The 22552-nt window shown below is 38.2% G+C and overlaps 1 protein-coding gene across 2 annotated transcripts; it reads left to right on the forward strand.

Annotated features, from left to right (window-relative positions):
* Positions 1-7932: 7932 nt before the first annotated feature.
* On the forward strand, positions 7933-22552 carry LOC309715491 (adhesion G-protein coupled receptor G2-like). 2 transcript variants are annotated; one of them, XM_082548668.1, is made up of 15 exons: positions 7933-7981; positions 8135-8221; positions 8649-8767; positions 13216-13291; positions 13444-13585; positions 13854-13973; positions 14724-14849; positions 14972-15017; positions 15350-15444; positions 17638-17756; positions 18098-18366; positions 18443-18539; positions 18817-18943; positions 19115-19271; positions 21874-22552. In XM_082548668.1, exons 2-15 carry the CDS (start codon positions 8214-8216, stop codon positions 21966-21968), a joined length of 1596 nt encoding a protein of 531 aa, XP_082404794.1. In that variant the 5' UTR covers positions 7933-7981; positions 8135-8213; the 3' UTR covers positions 21969-22552. The 2 variants fall into 2 exon arrangements, with proteins under 2 accessions (XP_082404794.1, XP_082404795.1); XM_082548669.1 differs by having other exon boundaries at positions 7935-7981; positions 13543-13585.

Here is a 22552-nt window from a genome sequence, read left to right on the forward strand (position 1 = left end):
CTAAAATCCCAGTTGTCCGGACAGCAGTCATTTTTCACACAACAAACTTCAAAAGCAAAAGCCGCCACCGAAGCATCGTTCCGGGTGAGTCACATCATCGTTAAAAACAAGAAGTCTTTTCAAGATGGAGAGATGGTAAAAGAGGCATTCGTTGAAGCAGCTGACTCATTGTTCCGAGACTTTAAAAATAAGGCAGAAATAACATCTTCGATCAAAGCTCTCCAGCTGTCAAGAAGTACAGTTACACGGCGCTGTGAAGCCATGGCGGAGGATTTAACCCAGCAACTTTGGAAGGACATCGGAGATTGCCAGTGTTTCTCACTGCAGTTGGACGAATCTACGGACGTGAGTGACACAGCCCAGGTGTGCATTTTCATTCGTATGGTGTTTACTGATATCACTGCAAAAGAAGAGCTATTAACAGTCCTGCCCATGAAAGAACAGACGCGAGGAGAGGACATATTTCAGTCGTTCAAAAACTTTATCGAGAAAACCCAGCTCCCAGTGTACAAATTGGTGTCTATTACCACAGATGGAGCACCCGCAATGGTTGGCCGCGTGAATGGATTTATTGCCAAGTGCAGGCAGGACGATGCTTTCCCGGACTTCCTAAATTACCATTGCATAATCCACCAACAAGCGTTATGCGCTAAAATGCTCAACATGAAGGAGATCATGAATGTTGCAACGAAGATCGCCTGTTCTATTCGCGCCAGATCTCTTCAAAGACGGTTATTTCGTGCACATCTGGAGAAGGCTGACTGCGACCACTCTGAGTTGTTGCTACACACTGACGTGAGGTGGCTTAGTCGAGGGAAATTCCTGCAAAGATTTTGAGAGCTCTGTCCGGAGATTAAGGAGTTTTTCCGTGTAGCTGGACAAGCAGAATACATGCAACTTAATGACGGTCAGTGGCTGTTAGACTTGGCATTTTTAACCGATCTGACAAACATGTTGAATGACCTTAATCTACAGCTGCAAGGAAAAGACAAAACAGTGATCAACATGATCAGCTCAGTTAATGCTTTCAAACGAAAGATGCAACATCTCTCTTTAAAGCTGCAGCGCCATGATTTGATTAACTTTCAAAACCTGGCGTCAGAGCTGGAGATGCAAGGGATGGCCTGTTTGCAACTTGACAGTGCACGCTACACAGAGCAGATTGACAATTGTCTGTCAGAGTTTGACAAACGCTTTCAAGACTTTTCTTTGCTCGAGCCAGTCGCTACCTTCATGTGCTATCCTTTTCGGGAACATGCTGATGTCGATTCACTCGCATCAAAAATTGCAAAACTATTTCACCTGAACTCTTCTGGAGTGGAAGATGAGATTTTGACACTACAAGCCGACATTGAGCTGAAGTCCAGAGATCATGGACAGTTCTGGAACTTACTCACAGAAGTAAAGTACCCCAACATGAGGAAATGTGCTGCCTCTTTGACTGCATTATTCAGCTCCACTTATTTATGTGAGTCTTCATTTTCCCACATGAACATCATTAAGTCCAAATACCGTTCCACCATGACTGATGAACATTTGGAAGTGTGTTTGAGGCTGGCCGTCAGCAGCTACTGTCCAGACTATGCATCCCTGGCTGATTCAATTCAGTGCAAGTCATCAGAGTAAACTCAGGTAATGACAAAAAATTTACATTGTTAATTGTGTTGTGAAATATTGGATATTGCGGTTATGCATGTATATACATTGTAGATATAAAGAATCCTCAATATATTTATAAATAAGTATATGTTTTGGATTTTTGTAGTGGGTAGATCATTTTGACTTGGTCATTTTATAAGTAGCTCACATGCGGAAAAAGTGTGAGCACCCCTGCTGTACAGTGTAGCGAGGAATGCCCAGGCCTCTACATTAGAGAGACCAAACAGCATAAATGTTTAACTATATACAAGTGTACACTCATACAATACACACATAAAACAATTTAAACCAAAACAACTGCAAGCACCCTATGGTTAAGACCTGATAAATGATAGTATAAGCTAAATGCTCAGCTTATATTATATCTGTGTGACAAATACCTTAACAGCGGCCTCCCATGGACGAACATGACAGAGCCTGCCTGAAACTAGGAGGAAAAACTGAAACGGGAGTGGCATTCAGGGAGGGAAACGTGGGTGTACGGGGCGCGGGAGCCAACCCTGATGTGCGGCCTGTGAAATGCTACCCAAGGGTACTCTGGGACACCCGGGGTCCGGAGCTGCCCCGACGGGGAGCACGAGGGTTAATACCTTACTCTTGCCTTAATCTATAAAAATGAGAACAAGGCTTCAATGTTCATGTTGTGCATTTTCCATTGTTATACCCCTCCGACTTGTCTTCCCCATGTGATGTTTGTGTAATGTATGTATGGTTGGAAGGGTAAGATGGCGCTGGCACGGCTGGCTGCCTTAACCCAATTTCCCTCGGGATGAATAAAGTATTATCAATTAATCAATCAATAGAACACAATGAGATAGTTCAATCACTGAGAGGAACATTTACTATATTCATGCAATTAATTGTTTTTAAAAAATTGTGTTAATTTTTGTATTGATGTATTTTTCTTAACTTCATCTGTAAAGGTGTTCCACTTAGGGCTGGGGATCAATTTTGATTCCTATAATCGATTTGATTCCGATTCACAAGGTCCCGATTAAATTCAATTCACTTTTGAATCAGACAGTCAGAAATATTATAATTCTAATCATTTATCAGTACATGTTCATATTTTTATATCTATGTATAAAAACAAAGCTGACACTTTGATTCAAAGTAACTGAGGATAAAACACAGAAAAACATGAAGGAGACCTCGCCTGGCTTTTTATAGATGCCAGTCAGGCTTGAAAAACACCATTTTCAAGCCTGACTGGCATCGTGTTCAGTAGCATGGATTGAATCCATCGCCATCTAAGTATATTTGGTAAGGACAACAATTTAAGGATGATAATATCAATCAATCAATCAGTCTTTATTTATAAAGCACTTTTCATACAAAAAATGTAGCACAAAGTGCTTTACATAGTTAAAAGCAGCCCACCCCACCCTCCAACTCACTCCCCACACTCTCATTAACATAAATGATAAATGATGTGAATACACACATATCCCCCCTCCCCCCCACACACACACAATAAATCAAATATATAGTACAAACAAGAAAAACTTAAATTGCATTGTTGTTCAGTGTAATTCTGTGACTTCAACCTTTAGCTAATGTATAATGTTTGACATTTTATATAAATGTGACTATAAAATATAGTCAATAATATTAAAAAGGTGCTGTTACTGAGTGAAACTTCCAAAGATTTCAGGTCTGGATTTAGCCCCAGTGCTATGCTGGACATAAGCAACTGTGTTAGTGTGACGCCCTGCATATTTAAAGGATTGGAATAAACTTCTGTTCTTACTGAATCTGTAACATTGCCTTGATCTGCCTACATCATTTTTTAAATAGTTTATGTTGTTAAATGAGTTTTGTGTCACTGTGCACAGAGAAAAACTCACCTGATGTAGTGGTAATGCGTTATTCACCACTAGATGGAGACAACCTGGCACAGGTATTTTCCCTACACACTAAATTTCACACTGAAAAGCATTGGTGGGAATTTTTGTTTACATAGTAAGCAAAAGAAAAAAATGTCTTGAGGTCTTTCCAGTGTTTTCAAAATGGTGTTTTTCAGATGCACGTCAAAATTTCATACAGACAAACGCACACACAAAACAACAAAATATGTCAAATTACATGCACGTCTCATTCATTTTTTGAGAATTTCACCACTTTTCGATTTCATGGAAAATAACTTGTGTTATTCATGACATGATATCATTTAAAATAACTTTGTCAGGCCAGTGAATAGCTGCCACATAAGTATAAATCTAAATCATGCAAGTGTAATATAGAAAAAAACACAAACAGTTTTGCTGTTTGTTCATAATAAATGGGTAGGGGTTAGTGAGTCTTGCGCAAAGAGCTCTTCCACTGATGTAGTAATGTCAAATTCTTCAAGCGTTACATCAGTATCACTGTACATGCACAGAGCACCTGTAGATGTTTTTGTGCAAACACTCACAATTGTTTATGACGTGACTATTGCAGCATTACGTATGCATTATAACTGTGCTGTCATGTGCAGCTATTAAAAAAAGTAGAAACTAATCAATATCCTTCACTCTAAATTGTTTTTTAAAACCCAATAAATGGGTTACAGTATCTACCCCGTTTTCGAGGAAGCCTCTCACTTACGGCCACATCAGCCTGTTCTCATCTGATCTCTGAAGCTAAGCAGCCCCCTGCAGGTCCTGCATAGTCGCGTCACCTTCACCTCGCTCCATGTTAGAAACTCCATGATATCGTGTTCCCTGCTCAGGGTAGCACACTGATGCGCATTTATTCAGTATTCCTCGGGACCGCAGTCGGCAGCCAATAAGAGTTAAAACTCGTTGCACAAGAGTGTCAGGTTGACACTGTGCCCGGTGCACACTACAAGGTTAACAAGTTCCTCTCTACTGAGCCCAGACGGACTAGCCACAGACATTTTCTACATTTACAGAATAAATAAGTTTGTGTATTTCCTAAATATTTCGTTCTTGTTGTTTTTTTGTTTTGTTTTGCACAAAAGCGAAATGCAATCAGGAGCGTTGTCATGAAGCTTTTCCTGAATCTGCCTCCACTGAGTGAGCAGCGGCGCCCTCTGCAGTTTGTGTGTGGAAGTGCAAAAGCTTGCAGCACCTGGTATTCCCAGGCGGTCTCCCATCCAAGTACTGACCAGGCCCGACCCAGCTTAGCTTCTGAGATCAGATGATCAGATGTTCAGGGTGGTATGGCCGTAAGCGAGGGAAGCCCGCTATAAAAGACCATTTATAGGGCGTGTTCAGGGTCAAAATGTCAGGTTTGCGGATACCGGACACACCAGCGCATACTGGGGATGGCATAGGCACCAATCGGTTTTCTATCGCCCATTTGCTGGGAGTAAGGGCGCCCTCCGTTTGCGAGGTGCGCAAGAAGAAAATAAATATACAATTTAGGACTCGGGGTAAAGGGATCAATAAAAATTTATATTTTATAGTTTGATGATTTAAAGTCTCACACACAACACGTCGAAAGGGGAGGGAGACCTGCTGCTTCCAAATAGATCACATTTCATTTATAATGTTGTAAATCCAAGCCCATTATGTATTCATGATTTGAGTCCTGGGTTGTGCAAAATCCCAGAAATAAACCCTAGACAAAGTGAATCTGTGAACTAAGGTGTAGGTCTATTAGGTTATGTTGTGGTGATTTTCGAGTTGGGGAATGGGTGTTCATACTGGAGTGCAAAATTAAAACCAAGATGGACAAGAAAAGTTCAAATCCATCAGGTGCTCAGTTTAGAAAAAAGAGAAAAGAAGAGGAGAAGCGAGCAAAAGATGCAGGTAAGCAGATGTGTCATTGGATAATGGCAGGTCATCCTGAAACAATCAGAGTCAGAACACTTTATTAATCCCAAAGGAAATAATGTGGGTTACAGTTGCTCCAAGAAGAAATGGTAAAAATAGTAACAGTAATAGACTAAACTACAAACAATACAGTATGTTACAGATTTTAATATTAATTAGTCATTGTCAATTATTGATGTGTCCTCTTCTCACTGTATGACAAATTATGATGGCTGTTTGGTAGCCGTTTTCATACTATGCATACTCTCTCTTCATATGTGTGTGTGTGTCTTTTCTCTACTTGCCTACTTGCCTACTGGTGTTGGCCAGAGGGGCCGATGGCGCGATATGGCAGCCTCGCTTCTGTCAGTCTGCCCCAGGGCAGCTGTGGCTACAACCGTAGCTTGCCTCCACCAGTGTGTGAATGTGAGAGTGAATGAATAGTGGCATTGTAAAGCGCTTTGGGTTCCTTGAAAAGCGCTATATAAATCCAATCCATTATTATAGGACCGCCACTGGATAAATGTATGGATCAGAGTCTCTGGGTGGCATCCAGGCAAGATGGGCTTAATTTTTTAGAGCCACGTCAACTGAAAGAAAGAGGACTTGACTACAGTATTCCTTAAAGCTTTACTGTGACTCTTTGGGCACATGCATTTGAGACTAATGTGGGATAAGTCTGGGTTTTCCCTGCCCATACAGCTTTAGAGTTCATCCCACCCACTTTGGGCCTGTGCAGCCATTTTTGATAAAACATATTTATTAAATAGGAAATGGTCACCTAACTGCGACCACCTTGTTGCTGCATTTGCTTTTAATCAGTCTCCAACAGCAAAATAATTTGATACAATTACCAGAAAACCATTTATTTTTCCTAGTCACAAGGACATGTCATCCTATTTTAACTCAAAATAGATGAAACAACACAAACACACACAGTCATTAAATGCAGATAAACCTCAGATAGTATCAGGTTCCATCGCCTTACAGCACCAACTTTTTTGTTCATAATTTGCAATGCAAATCAAGGGTTTTTTTTTATGCAAATGAAAAACTTTAACACCAAGCTGTAAGATTAGATATAGCTGTTTTCCCATTGGCTTTAACTTTTGACTTTTAACAACTGGAGGAAAATCACACTGTGCATAAACTGGAAATTTGTGTTCATTTTAATTTTGTTTCTCAAAATCAGAATCAGTTTTATTTTCAATTTTATACACACAAAACTTAATATAGTACTGTGTTCTGCTGTCCATAGTCATAATGCAATTTTCCTGATATTGATCAATGACTTGCTTTGAGGGGAAAAAAAGTAGCTTTAGTAGTTTTATTGCTGAACATGTGAACAGGGTAAAGCATGGCGATTCAACTACGAAGTTAGTTGGGCCAGATTTTCAAACCGAGGAATTTATCTGGGCCAGATATTTTTTTTTGAAGCCAGTAAGCAGCAGATCATGATCAATTTCAAACCCACACAACTGTATTGAAAAACAAGTAATTTTTTTATTCCTATTCCCCTGTAAATCTGGTGACCTCTCACAAATGCACACCAAAAGGTCCATTTAAAAAAAAGGGAGCTATAACTAAACTATTTTTTGCACATTTGAAATAATAATAATATTAACAAAAAAACATTTTGATAATTCCCTTTCAAATTAAAATAAATATTTCGCTGACCACTCACTTTTCCTGCCATGGATGGAGCCCCATCCGTCACAAGTATACAGACACGCTTCATATCCAGACCATTTTCCTCAAAAAGAGCTGAAATCTTCTCAAATATTATTTCGCCAGCTGTGTGTCCCTCTAATGGTAGCAAGCCGAGCAATTTCCCATCCAAAAAACGGACATATACGCAAAACTGTGCATTATCAGTTCTGTCTGTGATCTCCTGCTATAGACATTACATCAGTTTTCTTCAAGTCATCTAACAGCATTTCAAACTCGTCTGACGCCAGAACTTCAACTCTACGAATATTTGAACTGTCTGACAGGGGTACGTTTTTAATAGCAGATGTCACACTTACTTTCATTTTTTCATCACTTTTCACCGCATCCACCACAGCCAGCATGCAGTATTTCACTGTTTCAGAATCTGTGAAAGGCCTTTTCTTCTTCGCCAAGAAGCAAACATGAAGGAAAGCTGCTGCAGCTCTCTCTTGGGCTGTACAGGACCCTCACCATGGTAGCACAACTCCGGTTGTAAGATTATTAAACTCGGTAAAATGAATAAGTATTTGTCAGTCCAGGCAGGGTTAAACCGACAGTTTTCATTGTCAATTTTGCGCTTTTGGACTGAGAAAGACATGCTGTTGTCGCATCATATATTACGATGATTGTTTAATATGTTTACATCACGGTGCATTGTGGGTTAAATATTGCTAGGCTACTAGGAGTGTTGCATTCACAGTCTACACTACGCTGTAGGAATTTTTAATTTTTTTTTTAAATTAATTATATTTTTGCGTTTTCTCTGTGTTTCTGCCAGGACCACAGGCAGGGCCACTCGCAGGTTGCTTCTGGGCCGCATTTGGCCCGCGGGCCGCCATTTGAATAGGCTTGGGGTAAAGTATAATATTTCAATGACGTCATCCTGTATTTGATGCATACGGAGTAGTAACAAGGAAGATTAGAAATGTATTTTTTGTCAGTGATACTTCCTCTTTTTTACTTGCTCAGAATAGCATTTACATTTGTTTCATCAACTTCCTTTGCAGCTCGTCAAATTCACCCCCCCACCCCCGCTGTCACTTCTGCTTTGCTCTGTGTCCTCTATTAACTTAGTTCCACAGCAACATGGAAAGGTAGGGTATGCTTTGGTTCACTTTAAAATACATTTTAATTTCTGTGTTGATGCTAATAACAAGGGTTGTTAGTGTTATTAGTGTCATTCGACTTCATACTTTTTTTGTGATTTGTGATTTTGTTTCAGTGTATTTCTTAGGATTACTGGTAGTAGAAATAGGAGGAGTAGAAGTTGAATTCGTTTTATTTTTATACCTGTGTTTTTTATAACTTGGTACAGTCTCTAAAACTCAAAATCTTTATGTAGAAAACATATTTTGCATTGTTCTGATGATGAGTCTTCAGGGTGATGATGATCTACCTTCAGCATAATAGCAACAAAATAAATTTTGTGCTAATCTAAAAAATTAAGACATTTTAATCAGAAAAGAGCTTTGACTGAAAAGCATTGCCTTTTTTCCATTCTAAATGAGAGTCTCTTCACAGGAAGAAGAGCTGGATATTCTGGTGGTTGATGCCTTTTATGTCTTATTACATGCTTTATCAGAATTGTCTGTCGGAACAGTATTTCTGTAGGACTGCATGCAATATATCAGCTACAATAAGTAAGTTGTTATATTAACTACTGTAACAAAAGAATGACTTTATTACTGGAACAGCCAGACAATTTAGATTCTAACCTAAGAAACAAGGCTTATTCACTTTTTCTTTTTGCCTTTTATGAGTTTGAATAAAGTAAACTCAGCTTGTTTTCTGTCAATTTTAGCTACATGTGTTTCTTTCTTTTATACTATATAAAAAGTCTGTACACACTATATTCTACCACAGCCCTAAAATGTCACGTCCCTTTAAATTACATTAAATTACGTTACTACACTTTAGAAGAACACATCCTATCCTCAGTGTACTGCCTGCAACTACTGTAGACACTACGTCATCCTTTAAATTTGAAAAACATTATTACTGAAAGACTCATGTGAAGTCACATGAGCAAATATTTTATTTACCACAGAACATAAATAACATAAAAGATGCTTAAACTGAGAAATTTTACAATTTTAAGCACAAAATTAGCTCATTTTAAAATTGATGTTTGCTACAGGTGCATGTTTACCATGGTCTTCTTTTCAAAGCAGTTTGAAGACCTCTGGGAATGGAGGTTCTGAGTTTTTGTAGTTTTGGTGTTTGAATTTGGTCTCCTTTTTGCCTGCTGAAGAGTTTGTAGTCATCTTTGACATTGTTTTCATTTAATGAGGCAGCAAATGTTCTGTATAGGTGAAAGATCTGGACTGCAGGAGAGGCAATTCAGTACCCGGAGTCTTCTCTGACAAAGCCGTGTTGTTGTAGCATTATGCAGTTTTGCAATGTCCTGCTTTTTATTAGGATTTTTTTCATATACAGAAAACGGAACATTGCAGATGACAGTTCAGATTAGAAGTCCATTGACAATGGTAATACAATTTCTGGTGATGCCCTTCACTCCCACCACCCAATGAAAACAGACAACCAGTGGCTCCACTGCTAACCTGAACAGGAGAGGGTCTAAATCTTTATATATACCTTTATATGTTTTCCAAAACATGCAAGTTGCCCAGACTTAACACATTTGTTCAACACCATAATAAGACCAGCAGTCTTAACTAAGTATAGGTCAAACTCCAACCTTCCTTTCATATCAGAAATTCTTGAAAGAGTAGTTGTCAAACAGCTAACAGATCATCTGCAGAGGAATAGGTTATTTGAAGAGTTTCAGTCAGTTTTCAGAGCTCATCGCAACACAGAAACAGCTTTAGTGAAGGTTACAAGTGATCATGTTGTGGCCTCTGACAGTGGACTCATCTCTGTGGTTATCCTGCCAGACCTCAGTGTGGTGTTCGATACTTTTTTTTCCCCTGCCTGTCCTGTTTGGTTCTTTTGCCATCAGAATTATTGTCTAAAGGTAAAGAAAGCTTTTTATTTTCACTTGCTTAACACGGGACAGACTTGACTGGGGGAAAGAAAGAGGGAAAGAAAAACAGCAGGGAGGAGGAACAGTGATAAAGGGCAAAAAACAAAAACCAACAAAACAAACAGACAAAAAAATACATCTATCAATCACCCAGATCTCCTGTTGAGAGAAAAAAGAGAACACAAGCAAAAAAAGAGAGCAATATAATAAACAACATTTATGTGAATATAACAGTAAATACTAAATATTTAATATTATTGTACAGCACGTGACATTGAAATCGCACAGTGTGCTTTGAGGTAGGAGCCAAAAAGGGTGTAGTTTGTGTGTGTGAGCACCCGTGTGTACACCTGTGAGCATGAGCGCGCTTGTTTTTAAAAGGTTCCTTCATGTAATGATCTGCTAGAGGGTGAAGGGAGCCACAGCCCCGTCCTCCAGGCCATGAAGCAGGTATGGAGGAGATCCTGTGGTGTTCGATACTGCAGACCATAATATCCTATTAGACCATTTACAGCATGCTCTAGGTATTACAGGTACTGCTTTGCAGTGCTTTTTGTATCATATCTATTTAATAGACTCCAATTTGTTCATGTAAATGGAGAGTCCTCTTCACACACTGAGGTTAATTATGGAGTTCCACAGGGTTCAGTGCTAGGACCAATTCTGTTTACATTGTACATGCTTCCCTTAGGCAGCATCATCAGAAGACATAGCATACATTTACACTGCTATGCAGATGACACTCAACTTTGTCTATGATCCATGAAGCCAAAGAACACACACCAATTAGTTAAACTTTTTGTGTCTTAAACACAAAAAGACCTGGATGGCCGCTAACTTTCTGCTTCTAAATTCGGATAACACTGAGGTTATTGTAGTCTGCCTTGAAAATATAGTATCTAACCAATATGTAGGACTGCTTTCTTCCTTTTGTGCATTATCTCTAAAATTAGAAATAGCCTGTCTCAGAGTGACACTGAAAAACTAGTTCACGTACTTTTCACTTCTAGGCTGGACTACTGTCAATATTATCAGGATGTCCTAAAAACTCCCTGAAAATATGAAAATTGTCATGACCTTTGATCAAAGGCCATGACAATTTGCATATTATTGATGAAGGAACTGCCCACACAGCCCATTGTTCATTCAGGTGGCTCGTTTCAATCACTGTGCAAATATACACAGGTTGGAGAAACTTGCAGTCAGCTAAGACTGAAGAAGTCACTTGAATGAGTGATGAAACGCTTCTCCCACTGAAAACATCCAGATAAACAGAACCATCCTTTTGGGGTAGTTCATGAATTTATTACTTCTAGCCTGGACTACTGTAATTCGTCATTATCAGGATGTCCTAAAAACCCCTGAAAAGCCATTAGTTAATCCAAAATGCTGCAGCAAGAGTACTGAGAAGGACTAGAAAGAGAGACCAGATTTCTCATACATTGGCTTCCCTTCATTGGCTTCCTGTTAAATCCAGGTATTTAATTTTGATTTCAATCCATAATTGAATTCAAAATGCTGTTCCTCACATACAAGGTCTTGAATAATCTCTCCCCATCTTAGAGCATTTCGCTCTCGCACTCCAGGCATACTTGCTGTTCCTAGAGTATTTAAAAGTAGAATGGGAGGCAAAGCCTTCAGTTTTCGGTTCCCGCTTTTATGGAACCAGTTTCCAGTTTGGATTCAAGAGACAGACACTTTCTCTTCTTTTAAGATTAGGCTTAAAACTTTCCTTTTTGCTAAAGCATATAGTTAGGGCTGGATCAGGTGACCCTGAATCTTCCCATAGTTATGCTGTAATAGGTGTAGCTGCTGGGAGATTCCCATGATGCACCGAGTAGTTCTTCTTCAGTCACCTTTCTCACTCACTATGTGTTAATAGACCTCTCTGTGTTAAATCATACGTGTTATTAATCTCTGGCTCTTCCACAGTATGTCTTTTATCCTGTCTTCCTTCTCTCACCCCAACCGGTCACAGCAGATGGCCCTGCCCCTCTCTGAACCTGTTTCTCCTGGAGGTTTCTTCCTGTTAAAAGGGAGACTTTCCTTCCGACTGTTAATTGCTAGGGGTGATATGACAGTTGGGTTTTACTCTATTTGTATTATTGTAGGGCCTACCTACAATATAAAGTGCCTTGAGGCAACTCTCTTTGTACTTTGGCGCTGTATAAATAAAATTGGATTGAACTGAACACTTTCCCACTTTGAGACAATCAATTTCAAATGAGTTTTGGCCATGACATCGCTTCTGAAACATGTTTAAATGTGGCTTCTTTGTTGCATGATAGAGGTTTAGTTGGCATCTGCAGATGGCAGATTGGACTGTGTTAATCGACAGTGGTTCCTGCAAACATTCCTTGGCCCACTAAGTAATGTCAGTGACACAATCATGCCAGTGAGTGATTAATAAACATTTTCAGCCTCGTCCTTTATGCACAAAGACATCTTCAGTTTCTCTGAATCTTTTGATTATGTTATGCACTGAAGATGATGAGATTTGCAAACCCTTTGCAATTTGATGTTGAGGAACATTTGAAGTATTGTACGATATTTTTACACACTCTTCCATAGATTAGAGAGCCTCAGCCCATTTTTACTTCTGAGAGACTGCCTCTCTAAGACATCTCTTTTATAGCTAATTATATTAAAGACCTGATATCAGTCAACTTAATTACTTGCTAAATGTTCTCTCAGATGAAACTTTTTCATCTTTCTTGCTTTTTCAGCCATTTGCTGCATCATGACATTTTTTGCTGAACTGTAGCAAACATCAGGTTTGATTTCATTTGAAAGTCTTTTGGTTTTCTTTTCTTTTCATTTTTTTTTTTTTTTACCAAATTTAACAAACATTCCAACTCTTCTGGAATTCAGGTTTTATATATTACAACTTGTTTTAAACAGTCATTATTCTAACATGGTAAAATAGCATTTAAAAATGAACCTCTAATGCCTTCCTCTCACATCTCCATTTCCCAATAAATGTCTTCATAAAGAAATGTGAAATTGGTGTTTTGGGATTAAACCTTCATATATTCTGTGGACATGTGGGGTGCTTTAATTAAACTGTACAAGGGTTCAATGTGTGTTCTTACATTTTGTCTACAGGTCGTAATCAGACCGAGTGTTGTATGAATTATACAGATAATGTTATGAAAATGGGAAACCTCAATGACACTTTGAGGTAAACATTTATAATACATTGTGTGTGTGTGTGTGTGTGTGTGTGGGGGGGGGGGGGGGGGGGGGGGGGTTAACACTTGACTGTTTTCTACATTAATAAAAGGATGTAAATTGTTAATATTGTGTTAATATTTTTGCATTCTACTCCCCAAGAGCCATTTGGACTCTAGAGAAGGTTCTAGAGGGAACAGAGGTGAATGGGAGCATGCAATTGTATGTAAAGACTTTTGTCGCTCTTCTGCACAAACCCAGTGGTCCCTTCGGAGGCCTTGAAATTTATGCCAATGACACAAAGGTAAAAAAATAAAAAATATTCACACAATCTTATTGAACAGTAGTTTGTAGTCAGACTCCACATGTAGTCAGAAATACCTTCCAAGTAGTGATGTACAGAGCTGATATTTAGATCCAATGTTGAGCATGAGTCAGGTATTGATAACGACCGGCTTATTTAAGATCTGATCCACTGTATTCAATCTAATGTTGTTCTGTTCGAGGTAATTTTAGTGAACGTAATCTAAACTAAATCTTTTTCTATTCTTGGCATGTTGATGCTGATACAGGTAACACCAGATGTGCCTCTTCTCAACAGTAAAGTCATTGTCCAGCTGCCAAGAGAACTGGGTGCTGGACCGAATAACACGTTTGTGTTCTGCATGTTTAAATGGCCTCAAACAAATCAGGTCATAAACTACACTTCTTATTTAAAAACATGTAGAAAAAGGATGTGGTGAGCTATAGAATAATACGATCTTTGTATTTACACATTAAATTTAAACTACTGCTCATGGAGCTTGTGGGTTTTGCTTGTTTTAGTCTAATAAAATAACATTTGGGTTTTTTTCTTTTTCTTTGTCAGGTTATATATTTCTTTTGTTTACCACTTGTTAGGAAATGTACTCCTGTTTATTTTCACATCATTATAAAGGTGTTTTAATCAAATTTACATGTCCTTAACAAAGGAGGGATGTATACACATGGCATACAGAAAAAACAATCAGATTTTAAAATCCCAGCTTAACAAGCCTATCAAGCTTACTTTCACCAGCTACACCTAACAGCCAATAAAATTAAACCCTGAATTTGAAGCTTCTGAATTTGCTGGATGCTTGAATTATTTGTCCAGCGGGGAATTTGTACTCTTTAGCATAGTGACATTATTTTATTAACACATGAAATGTAAAATTAGTACACATATTTTTGAAGGAAGTTGGGTACATCAGGAAAGAATCATCACCTTTTTTTCTTTTTTTCTTTTTTTTTTTTTTAAGTCACCTTTTTTTCTAACAAAATGTAAATGAGTTGCATATCAAACAGTGTAAGTAGATCACTTAGTAGTGTTTTTCCATTTAACACAGAAGATTCAGAAAATAATATTAAAACTGTCTTTGCAAAACTGTTAAACCAGCTGACAAATTTGCATTTTATTGTAGAGCGTTTTTGAAAGCCCACATGAAGTATATGATCAAAGACTGGTTGGTCTGAGTGTGCAGGGCAAGAAGATATCAGGACTGCAGGAGCGCATCAACATCACGATGGAGTTTACCAAGGAAATCGACGTAACTATGCTTTTTTGAACATTTATTTCATTTCTTACCTCCTGTAATTTAATTGCACAATTAGTTGACACATATAATATTCTGTACGTTTTGTACAAACATGAAATATGTTTGTGTCATAGGAAACTCAAAAACCCTCGTGTCAGTTCTTTAATTATTCAACATACAGTAAGTATCACATCTGTCATGAACAGTAATGTACACTGCTCAAACATTAAATAACGGAACACTTTTTAATCAGAGTACAGCAACAAGTCAGTTAATCTTATGGGACACATTACCCATTCCACTTGATTATAGATATCCATCACAATTTATTCCCCCCTGAAAATCTAATGTTTCCAAAGTGTTCCTTTAATCTTTTTTGAGCAGTATAGCGCAACAATATTTTCACAAGTTAGACTCATTGTGGTTTGTGTTTTCACTCATGGCCACCTAACTGAGCTGATGTTCAGAAATGTGATCTTTTGCGTAATGGATCTGTTTGGTTTGCTTACCAGCTTTTAGTGAGGATGGCTGCGTCACACACTGGACACATCATCAGAATAACATCACCTGTTCCTGCAACCACCTCACATACTTTGGTATCCTCATAGTAAGACTGGGCTCATTTAAAGAGGCCATTGTTTGTCCATTGTTCTTCACTTCTATCAACAAACACTTATCTGAACTGCCTCAAACTTTGCAGCTTCACAAGGACATGCCAGACCATTACTCACTTTACCTTAATTCTGCCTTCAAACAGGCTTTTCAAGTGGTGTTAGGAAAGAGACCGCAAGCTAAAAATAAACTGCAAAGTTTAGTCATACCAATGGGTTTAAAAGTCACACAGCTTCTCAGAAAGATAACTTTTTACAATATCTTATTTAGATCTTCAGTATCCTTTAACCTTTAAAGGTTGAGACCACAAACCACAAAATTGCACAGCTGCATTTGGTAGCCGTGCACGCTACCACACACACACACACACACACACACACACACACACACACACACACACACACACACACACACACACACACACACACGTGCGGACACAGAGTAACTGACTGCTTGCATGTGAGGTCTTTAGAAGTAATAGTTATAGTAACTAATACACAGGTTACTTTGCATTCATTGAATTAGTACAACTAAAGTAGGAAAAAAGAAAAAGCATCTTTTATATGTTAACAAATCTCTTTTCTAAAAAAAACCGTCTAAATAGAGACATTCACTTAATTTCAACATTTTCCCTTTCTTTATAGTTCAAGAAGATCATTTCTTTATAACTCTTTTTGAACTGTTTTATCTTTGGTCATTGCTTTAATTCCATATTCAAACTGTTCTACAGTTTCACTCCATGAACAGAAACAAAAAGCTTTTTCTTGCAGTACATACCTTTCCTATATTGAAGTTACAAAAACCCCTTAAATTATAACTTCTTTCCAAAAAAACATACTCTGAATATTATTGCAAAAATAGTGAGTTTGTATGATCCCCATAAGCTGCATTGTGGATGATTCGAACTACTCTTTTTTGAAGAGTACAAAGTGAATGTAATGTTTTTTAAGTTTTTCATCCATTATTTTCCCCAGTAATCAATTTTCACCGACTCTTTCAATATCAACACCAGTACTATTTCCAAATAACATAATTTTAGTTTTATTCAAATTTAATGATAATTTGTTTTTATCCAGCCAGAACTTTACTTTACTTATTTCATTAGTCATATGATCCAATAAATTCTGCTTCCATAGTGTTTCTTTTTTTTAATTTTGTTTTTTAAGTGTTTGATGCGCTCCAATGGCACATGCATGTGGGTTTGGTATACAGCCTTTTGAATCTTTCTCCTTTCATAAAATCACATTTGATTCCTCAGTAATCTGCAGTTTAATGTATTTTTAATTTTTCTGGAGGGAGTAGTGAATATCTATGTATCTATCAGAATCATTTATCATTTAGAATCATTTATTTGGCCAAGTTTGTGCGCGCAAACAAGGACGGTTCACTTTGCTCTCTGCATGCAAAGGAAAAACAACATTTTTGCCATGTTACGGCTCTTCTATATAATAAATACACCGTTTAACCTACACATTCACTGAGTGTCAAAATTATGCATACAAATAAAATAACAAATATAATTTGTTATAATTGTAGATACATTTGTTGTGCATTTTCTTCTTTTCCTTCTTTTCAGTTTGGTGTCATTCTTGATGGTGCCACTAGAAGACACCAAAATAAAAAGATTTCTTGTACAGAATTCTACCTTCACCTGCTCTGCTCAACTTGTTTTCATTCAAATTACTATCCTGCCATCCTTGAAAACAGTGCCAAACTGTAACAGTGCTGTCGGTTATTGTATGCCTTTCCTGTATTGCAGCTATGTTGTATTGGTTGCTCGTGCTTGATTACCTACACTTTGCCTACCTTAATTCTGTGTATTTCATTGCATGTTATTGTCTGTTGTTATGTTATGCTTGTTATGATTGTATAAAGCATATTTAGTTAATGCTTTATTTTATTTTTCAGATTTATTCAGCTGTTCTTTTAACTTTCTTTTTAGCCCTGCCCCCATTTTCTTCAAGGGACTTGTACCATCAGAAATAAGAAAGCATACTTAATAACCTAGCAGGTTAAATAAAGTTACATTTGCAGTGTAAAAAAATAATAAGTAAGACAAGTATTTGCTTCCAACATGTTGTACCTGTTGGTCTGTTGACCTGTCATCGAGCAGAAGGTGAAAAGGCTTCTGACTAATTGTTCTAATACAAATAGTACAAGATGATATAAACATGTGTTTTCTCCACAGATACCTGATCCTTCCATCACAAAGAAAGACCAAGAGATTTTAACACACATTACTGTGATTGGCTGTAGTATTTCCCTTTTTACTTTGGTCATAGCCATTTTGCTCTTTATTACAAACAGGTAATAAATTCATTTTTTCATATTCTTCCCATCTTCATCAGTCCTTCCTCTTTCACACTTTTAGTACCTCCTGTAATCTGATTTGCCTCTGCTGTTGTCCCCTTTTCTCAAACATCCTCATACCTTTGACATATGAGTAGCCTGTTTTTATCTTTCAGTTGCCTTAAAACATACTGAAATCTTCCTCCATTCACTGGCATTCACTGATCTTCTTACATCAAATGCTATTCTTACTCTATAAATAACTCTTCATCATTTCTTTCTTCTCTTGTTATGGTCTACCATTCCTCCAGTTGTGATACAGTATGTTACTTAACACAGATCAATTCTCTGTGTGACAGAAAACTCAGACAAGATGTCTCTATGAAGGTCCACATCAACCTTGTAATTGCCCTGATGCTCCTCAACCTGCACTTCCTGCCCAGTCAGGCAGTGGCAGCAGGGTCTTCCTCTGGACTTTGCTTATACATGGCTCTTTTACTTCATTATTCTCTGCTAGCCACTTTCAGCTGGATGGCCTTGGAAGGTTTCCACTTATATCTTCTCTTAGTCAAAGTCTTCAACATCTATGTCAAGAAATACCTGCTCAAACTCGGCGTGGTGGGATGGGGTGAGTGGAATCAATTAGGGAGGGAGCTGTCATTATCAATGTGGATGTAGATATTAATTAATTAATTTTGATCAAGGTGTCCCTGCCATGATTGTGTCAGTGGTGGTGATCATAGACAGAACGTTTTATGGCCTTACCCCTCTGGACGCATCTAACTCCTCCAGTACTGCAATGTAAGATTTGCCAGCATGTAAAATCAAGAATAATGATTCACATTTTCACATTTACTTATTAACTGTTTTGCCAATCAGAGTTTCTGTAAACATGCATGTTGGAGAAGCAGAAAGCTCCTTTTCACCAAGCATCTAATTTGCTAAAATTGAAACATTAATTCCTTTTTAGCTCTGGTGATGCTTTTACTGCACTACCTGCATTAATGTTTCTTTTACAGAACGCATCATTGATTTTTCAATTTTGGAGGTTAAAACATGATCTGTTCTTTCTTTTTAGATGTTATATAACCAATGACAAGGTAAAGTGGACTACAGTGGGATTGTTCAGCTTGGTGTTCCTCTTTAATGTAATCATGTTTGGGGTGACAGTCAGACAAGTTTTTATTCTCCACCACACCAGAGAGGTAATTATCTAGTCTTAAAAATAATATATGAGTAGTAATCCATCAGTGTATTCATTGGAAACTATAAACTAGCAATGAAGTGTTTGTTGTTTTTTTAAATGACAATTTAAGGTCTCAAGTCAAATTTAAAACTGTCTGTAACCTGCTTCTATTCTATATTTGGCAAATCAGTTTGGGCAGAATAACCTTGACAAATTCAAGAAAGACATTTGCTCCCTGGCTGGAGTCATGACTCTGCTCGGTATTACCTGGGGCCTGGTCCTTTTTTCATTCGGTCCCCTGACCACTCCTGCCCTCTACCTCTTCTGCATCTTGAACTCCCTGCAAGGTCTGTAAACTCTCTCTCTCACACACACACACACACACACACACACACACACACACACACACACACACACACACACACACACACACACACACACACACTTGACACGGATGAAACTGATGACAAGGCTTGCTTTTCTAGTAAGGGAGCTGCTGCCTCACAGCATCACACTGATTCCACCAAACGTTGTCACCCATGGTGCAGCAATCAGCACATCATGCTCTGTGTTTGCTCCACACCATGCCTTAGGCAGAATCAGGAGACATTGCTGAACATAATGTTCAGGATCCATTGCAGATGTTGCTGACTCCAGCTTAAACAGGCCTGACTGTGAAGTTCAGTCATGTTAAGCCCTGTGAGACTGGAGATTGACTGTTTGCAGCCTATTCAGGATTGCCTGGGTAGAGTTTTGTCAGCCATATTGTCCTGCAAACCTTGACTTCAAATCTGTGGAAGGCAGTGTTGGGTAAGTTACTTTAAATTAGTAACTTAGTTACATTACTAGTTACTTCTATCAAAAGTAACTCAGTTACTTCAAGTTACTCGTTACTTTCAGAGTAACTAGTTACTAGGGAAAGTAACTTTGGTTTTACTCAGAATTCTCTTGTTAATGTGTTGCTTCCGTAACTGGATACCCAGCAAGATTGCCAGTCTTCTAGCTTGCTTACTTGCCACAAGTGCACTGTGCCACCTACCAACAGAAAGGAAAACAATAATGTGCACATTTCCACGAGAGAAATCCCACGCCTGATTCTATCCTAGCCTGCTTTTTACATCCAACACAAAAACCGCAGTCGTGGTGCTTTCGATTGTACTCAGAACTCGGAAATTCTGCCTTCTGAATAGGAAGATGTAGGTAACACCAGACTGCAGATGAGCTGCATACAGGGCTGGACTGGGACAAAAAAATCATCCCGGGCATTTTGACTAGAGACCGGCCCACCATTATAGGAAAAATCATAAAGCCTTTGAATGAAAACAAACACTGTTGTGACAGTGATGTACACTGTTCTGATGGTATATATGTATCAATTTATCAATCGTTTGTTGTAAGATTCAGATAATTATTTTTTAAAAGCGAGACATTTTAAATGGGAATAAGAAAGAAAAGTATTTCTTTGTGCCCCCCTTTCCCTTTTAATGCCCTACATGGATCCCTGGCAACACTTTGCTAGACCTGCCCCTGCACAGTTACCAGCTGTCAGCTACTTAGAAAAGGATCTTGGTGTTATTTGTCTCTCAGAAACAGTTCATAACTTCCCTTCAACTCATTCATGTCACCTAAAAGGTAAACCTGTTTCTCCATCACAGCTCTGATGATTCAGTAAGGACATCTCCTGGTTTCATCTTCATGTTTCCCTCTCACCACATAACCAAACCGACATCATGACCAGCAGGTTTACAGCTGAGGCTCCAGCAAACATCAACTGATACTAGAAATTAATATTAAATAAATTCTAACAACAGCTGATCAAGCTTAAACGTGCTGCTGTTGTTTAGCGCGAAATCCGCTGGTTTCCTCTTTCTGGCGCAAAGTGGGCGATAAACAAACGCGAGAAAAGCCGATCAGCTGATCACTGATCAGTTTCATGACTGAAGTAGGGGAGGGTGAGAGGATGAGAGAAGAAGAGGCAGCTGTGCAGCGTAAACACAGAATAACTCCAGCTTTGTGTCTTTTTCATTGTAGCTGAAGTCCGGGACAAACTGTGTTTCTTTTCACCTCAATACGAAACGCATGACATTTTCTTTGAATACGAGACGATTCTGTTTTTTACTGGACGGTTGGCAACTCTAATAATTAACCTTATGAACAAAATAAAGTTCAACATCAGTAACATAGCACCACCCAGCTGTATAGAAACTCTGTCATGCTAGCTAGCACGCAGTACGAAAAAGTCAGCATAACGAAAATAAACTCCACATAAACTTGGTTCATATCTGACCCAGAGAGACTGCAGGTTATAACTTCTTACCTGAAGTTCAGTTCACCTGATACTCTCGGACCAGCGGCCGAGAGTATCAGGTGTCTCTCCTCTTGCCTCCCTTTTCTTTCATCCACCTGCTGGCCTCCACCACTTGCTAATGTTATTGAATCTGTGGAAGCTCCGCGATAGCCACCACACGAAGTAACGAATAACGAGCCTATCTAAATCCCAGTAACGAGTAACGCGTTCCCGGTTTTGGCATAATAACTAGTTACTCGCTCGTTACCACAATAATAACGTAGTTACTGTAACGCGTTACTTAATAACGAGTTAGTCCCAACACTGGTGGAAGGCTGCCTGCGGGTCCCAAGTGCTGACAGGGAGAGGAAACAGTCCTTTTGTGGTGTCCTCTTCTTTGGATGCCCACTTTGTTTGGTGTTTTTTTATGGGTGGACACACATACTCAACTCTGCTGCTTAATACAAAAATCCATTTTCATTATAGTTACCATTTAAGAGGAAACAGTAGTATAAGATTTTTTTATTACATTTTACATAACATTAAAAAGGAAATCTCACTAGAGTTAAATTTGACACAGATGCATGATTTCATGAACTCATCCATTTCCCATCTGAACCTGTACATCTCTCTCTCTCTCTCTCTCTCCTTTGTGACTGCAGGTTTCTTCATCTTCCTTTGGTTTGTGATGTCACTGAGAAAGGCTAAAACCTCGACTACTAAGATGAGCAGTGAAACACGCAGCACTAACGGCTAGTTTAAACACTAGTAGCAACAACTTAATAAGAGTCTGTGTGTGTCGGTATAATTCATATTGTAATACAGTGACAACATGATTATGTCCTCTTTAAATCATGATGTTTATTTATACAACACCACATACAACAGTTTATTTATACAAGGCAGGTGAGCGAGAGTGAATATTAATGTTATGTTTGAAACTTTATTGATGAAATACCTAAAATCTTTGTGGTGAGGAATTAATCTCTCCTAAGAGCAACTTAGAGGATGTGTTCCCTTTGCATTGTAAGCTTTTCTATATAGCTTATAACTATATGGTTTATAATTTATGTCTCCCATATTTCCAACAACCATATCCATAGTCACATTCTGTGTATGCTACCATTGTATATAGTGTATTATCTTACTCATTTTATATTTTTTTATATTTTATTTGTATTTTTTATATTTTCCTTCAGCTATCTGTACCTGATAAAGCAAAAATTTTGCCACCGTGGGATCAATAAAGTCTTATCTTATATATATATGTACATTATAAGTTTGTATCTGAACATATATTCTTGTATAACTGTGTTCCCAATATTAAAAGCATAATGCTTG

The sequence above is a fragment of the Aulonocara stuartgranti genome (assembly GCF_965226115.1).
Source record: "Aulonocara stuartgranti genome assembly, chromosome: 1".
Classification (NCBI taxonomy): domain Eukaryota; kingdom Metazoa; phylum Chordata; class Actinopteri; order Cichliformes; family Cichlidae; genus Aulonocara; species Aulonocara stuartgranti.

Coding starts and splice junctions, on each gene's coding strand:
- LOC309715491 (XM_082548668.1), top strand. Junction 13,292..13,443: donor AACCTCAATGACACTTTGAG/GTAAACATTTAT, acceptor CTACTCCCCAAG/AGCCATTTGGACTCTAGAGA. Junction 15,018..15,349: donor CTTTAATTATTCAACATACA/GTAAGTATCACA, acceptor TTTGCTTACCAG/CTTTTAGTGAGGATGGCTGC.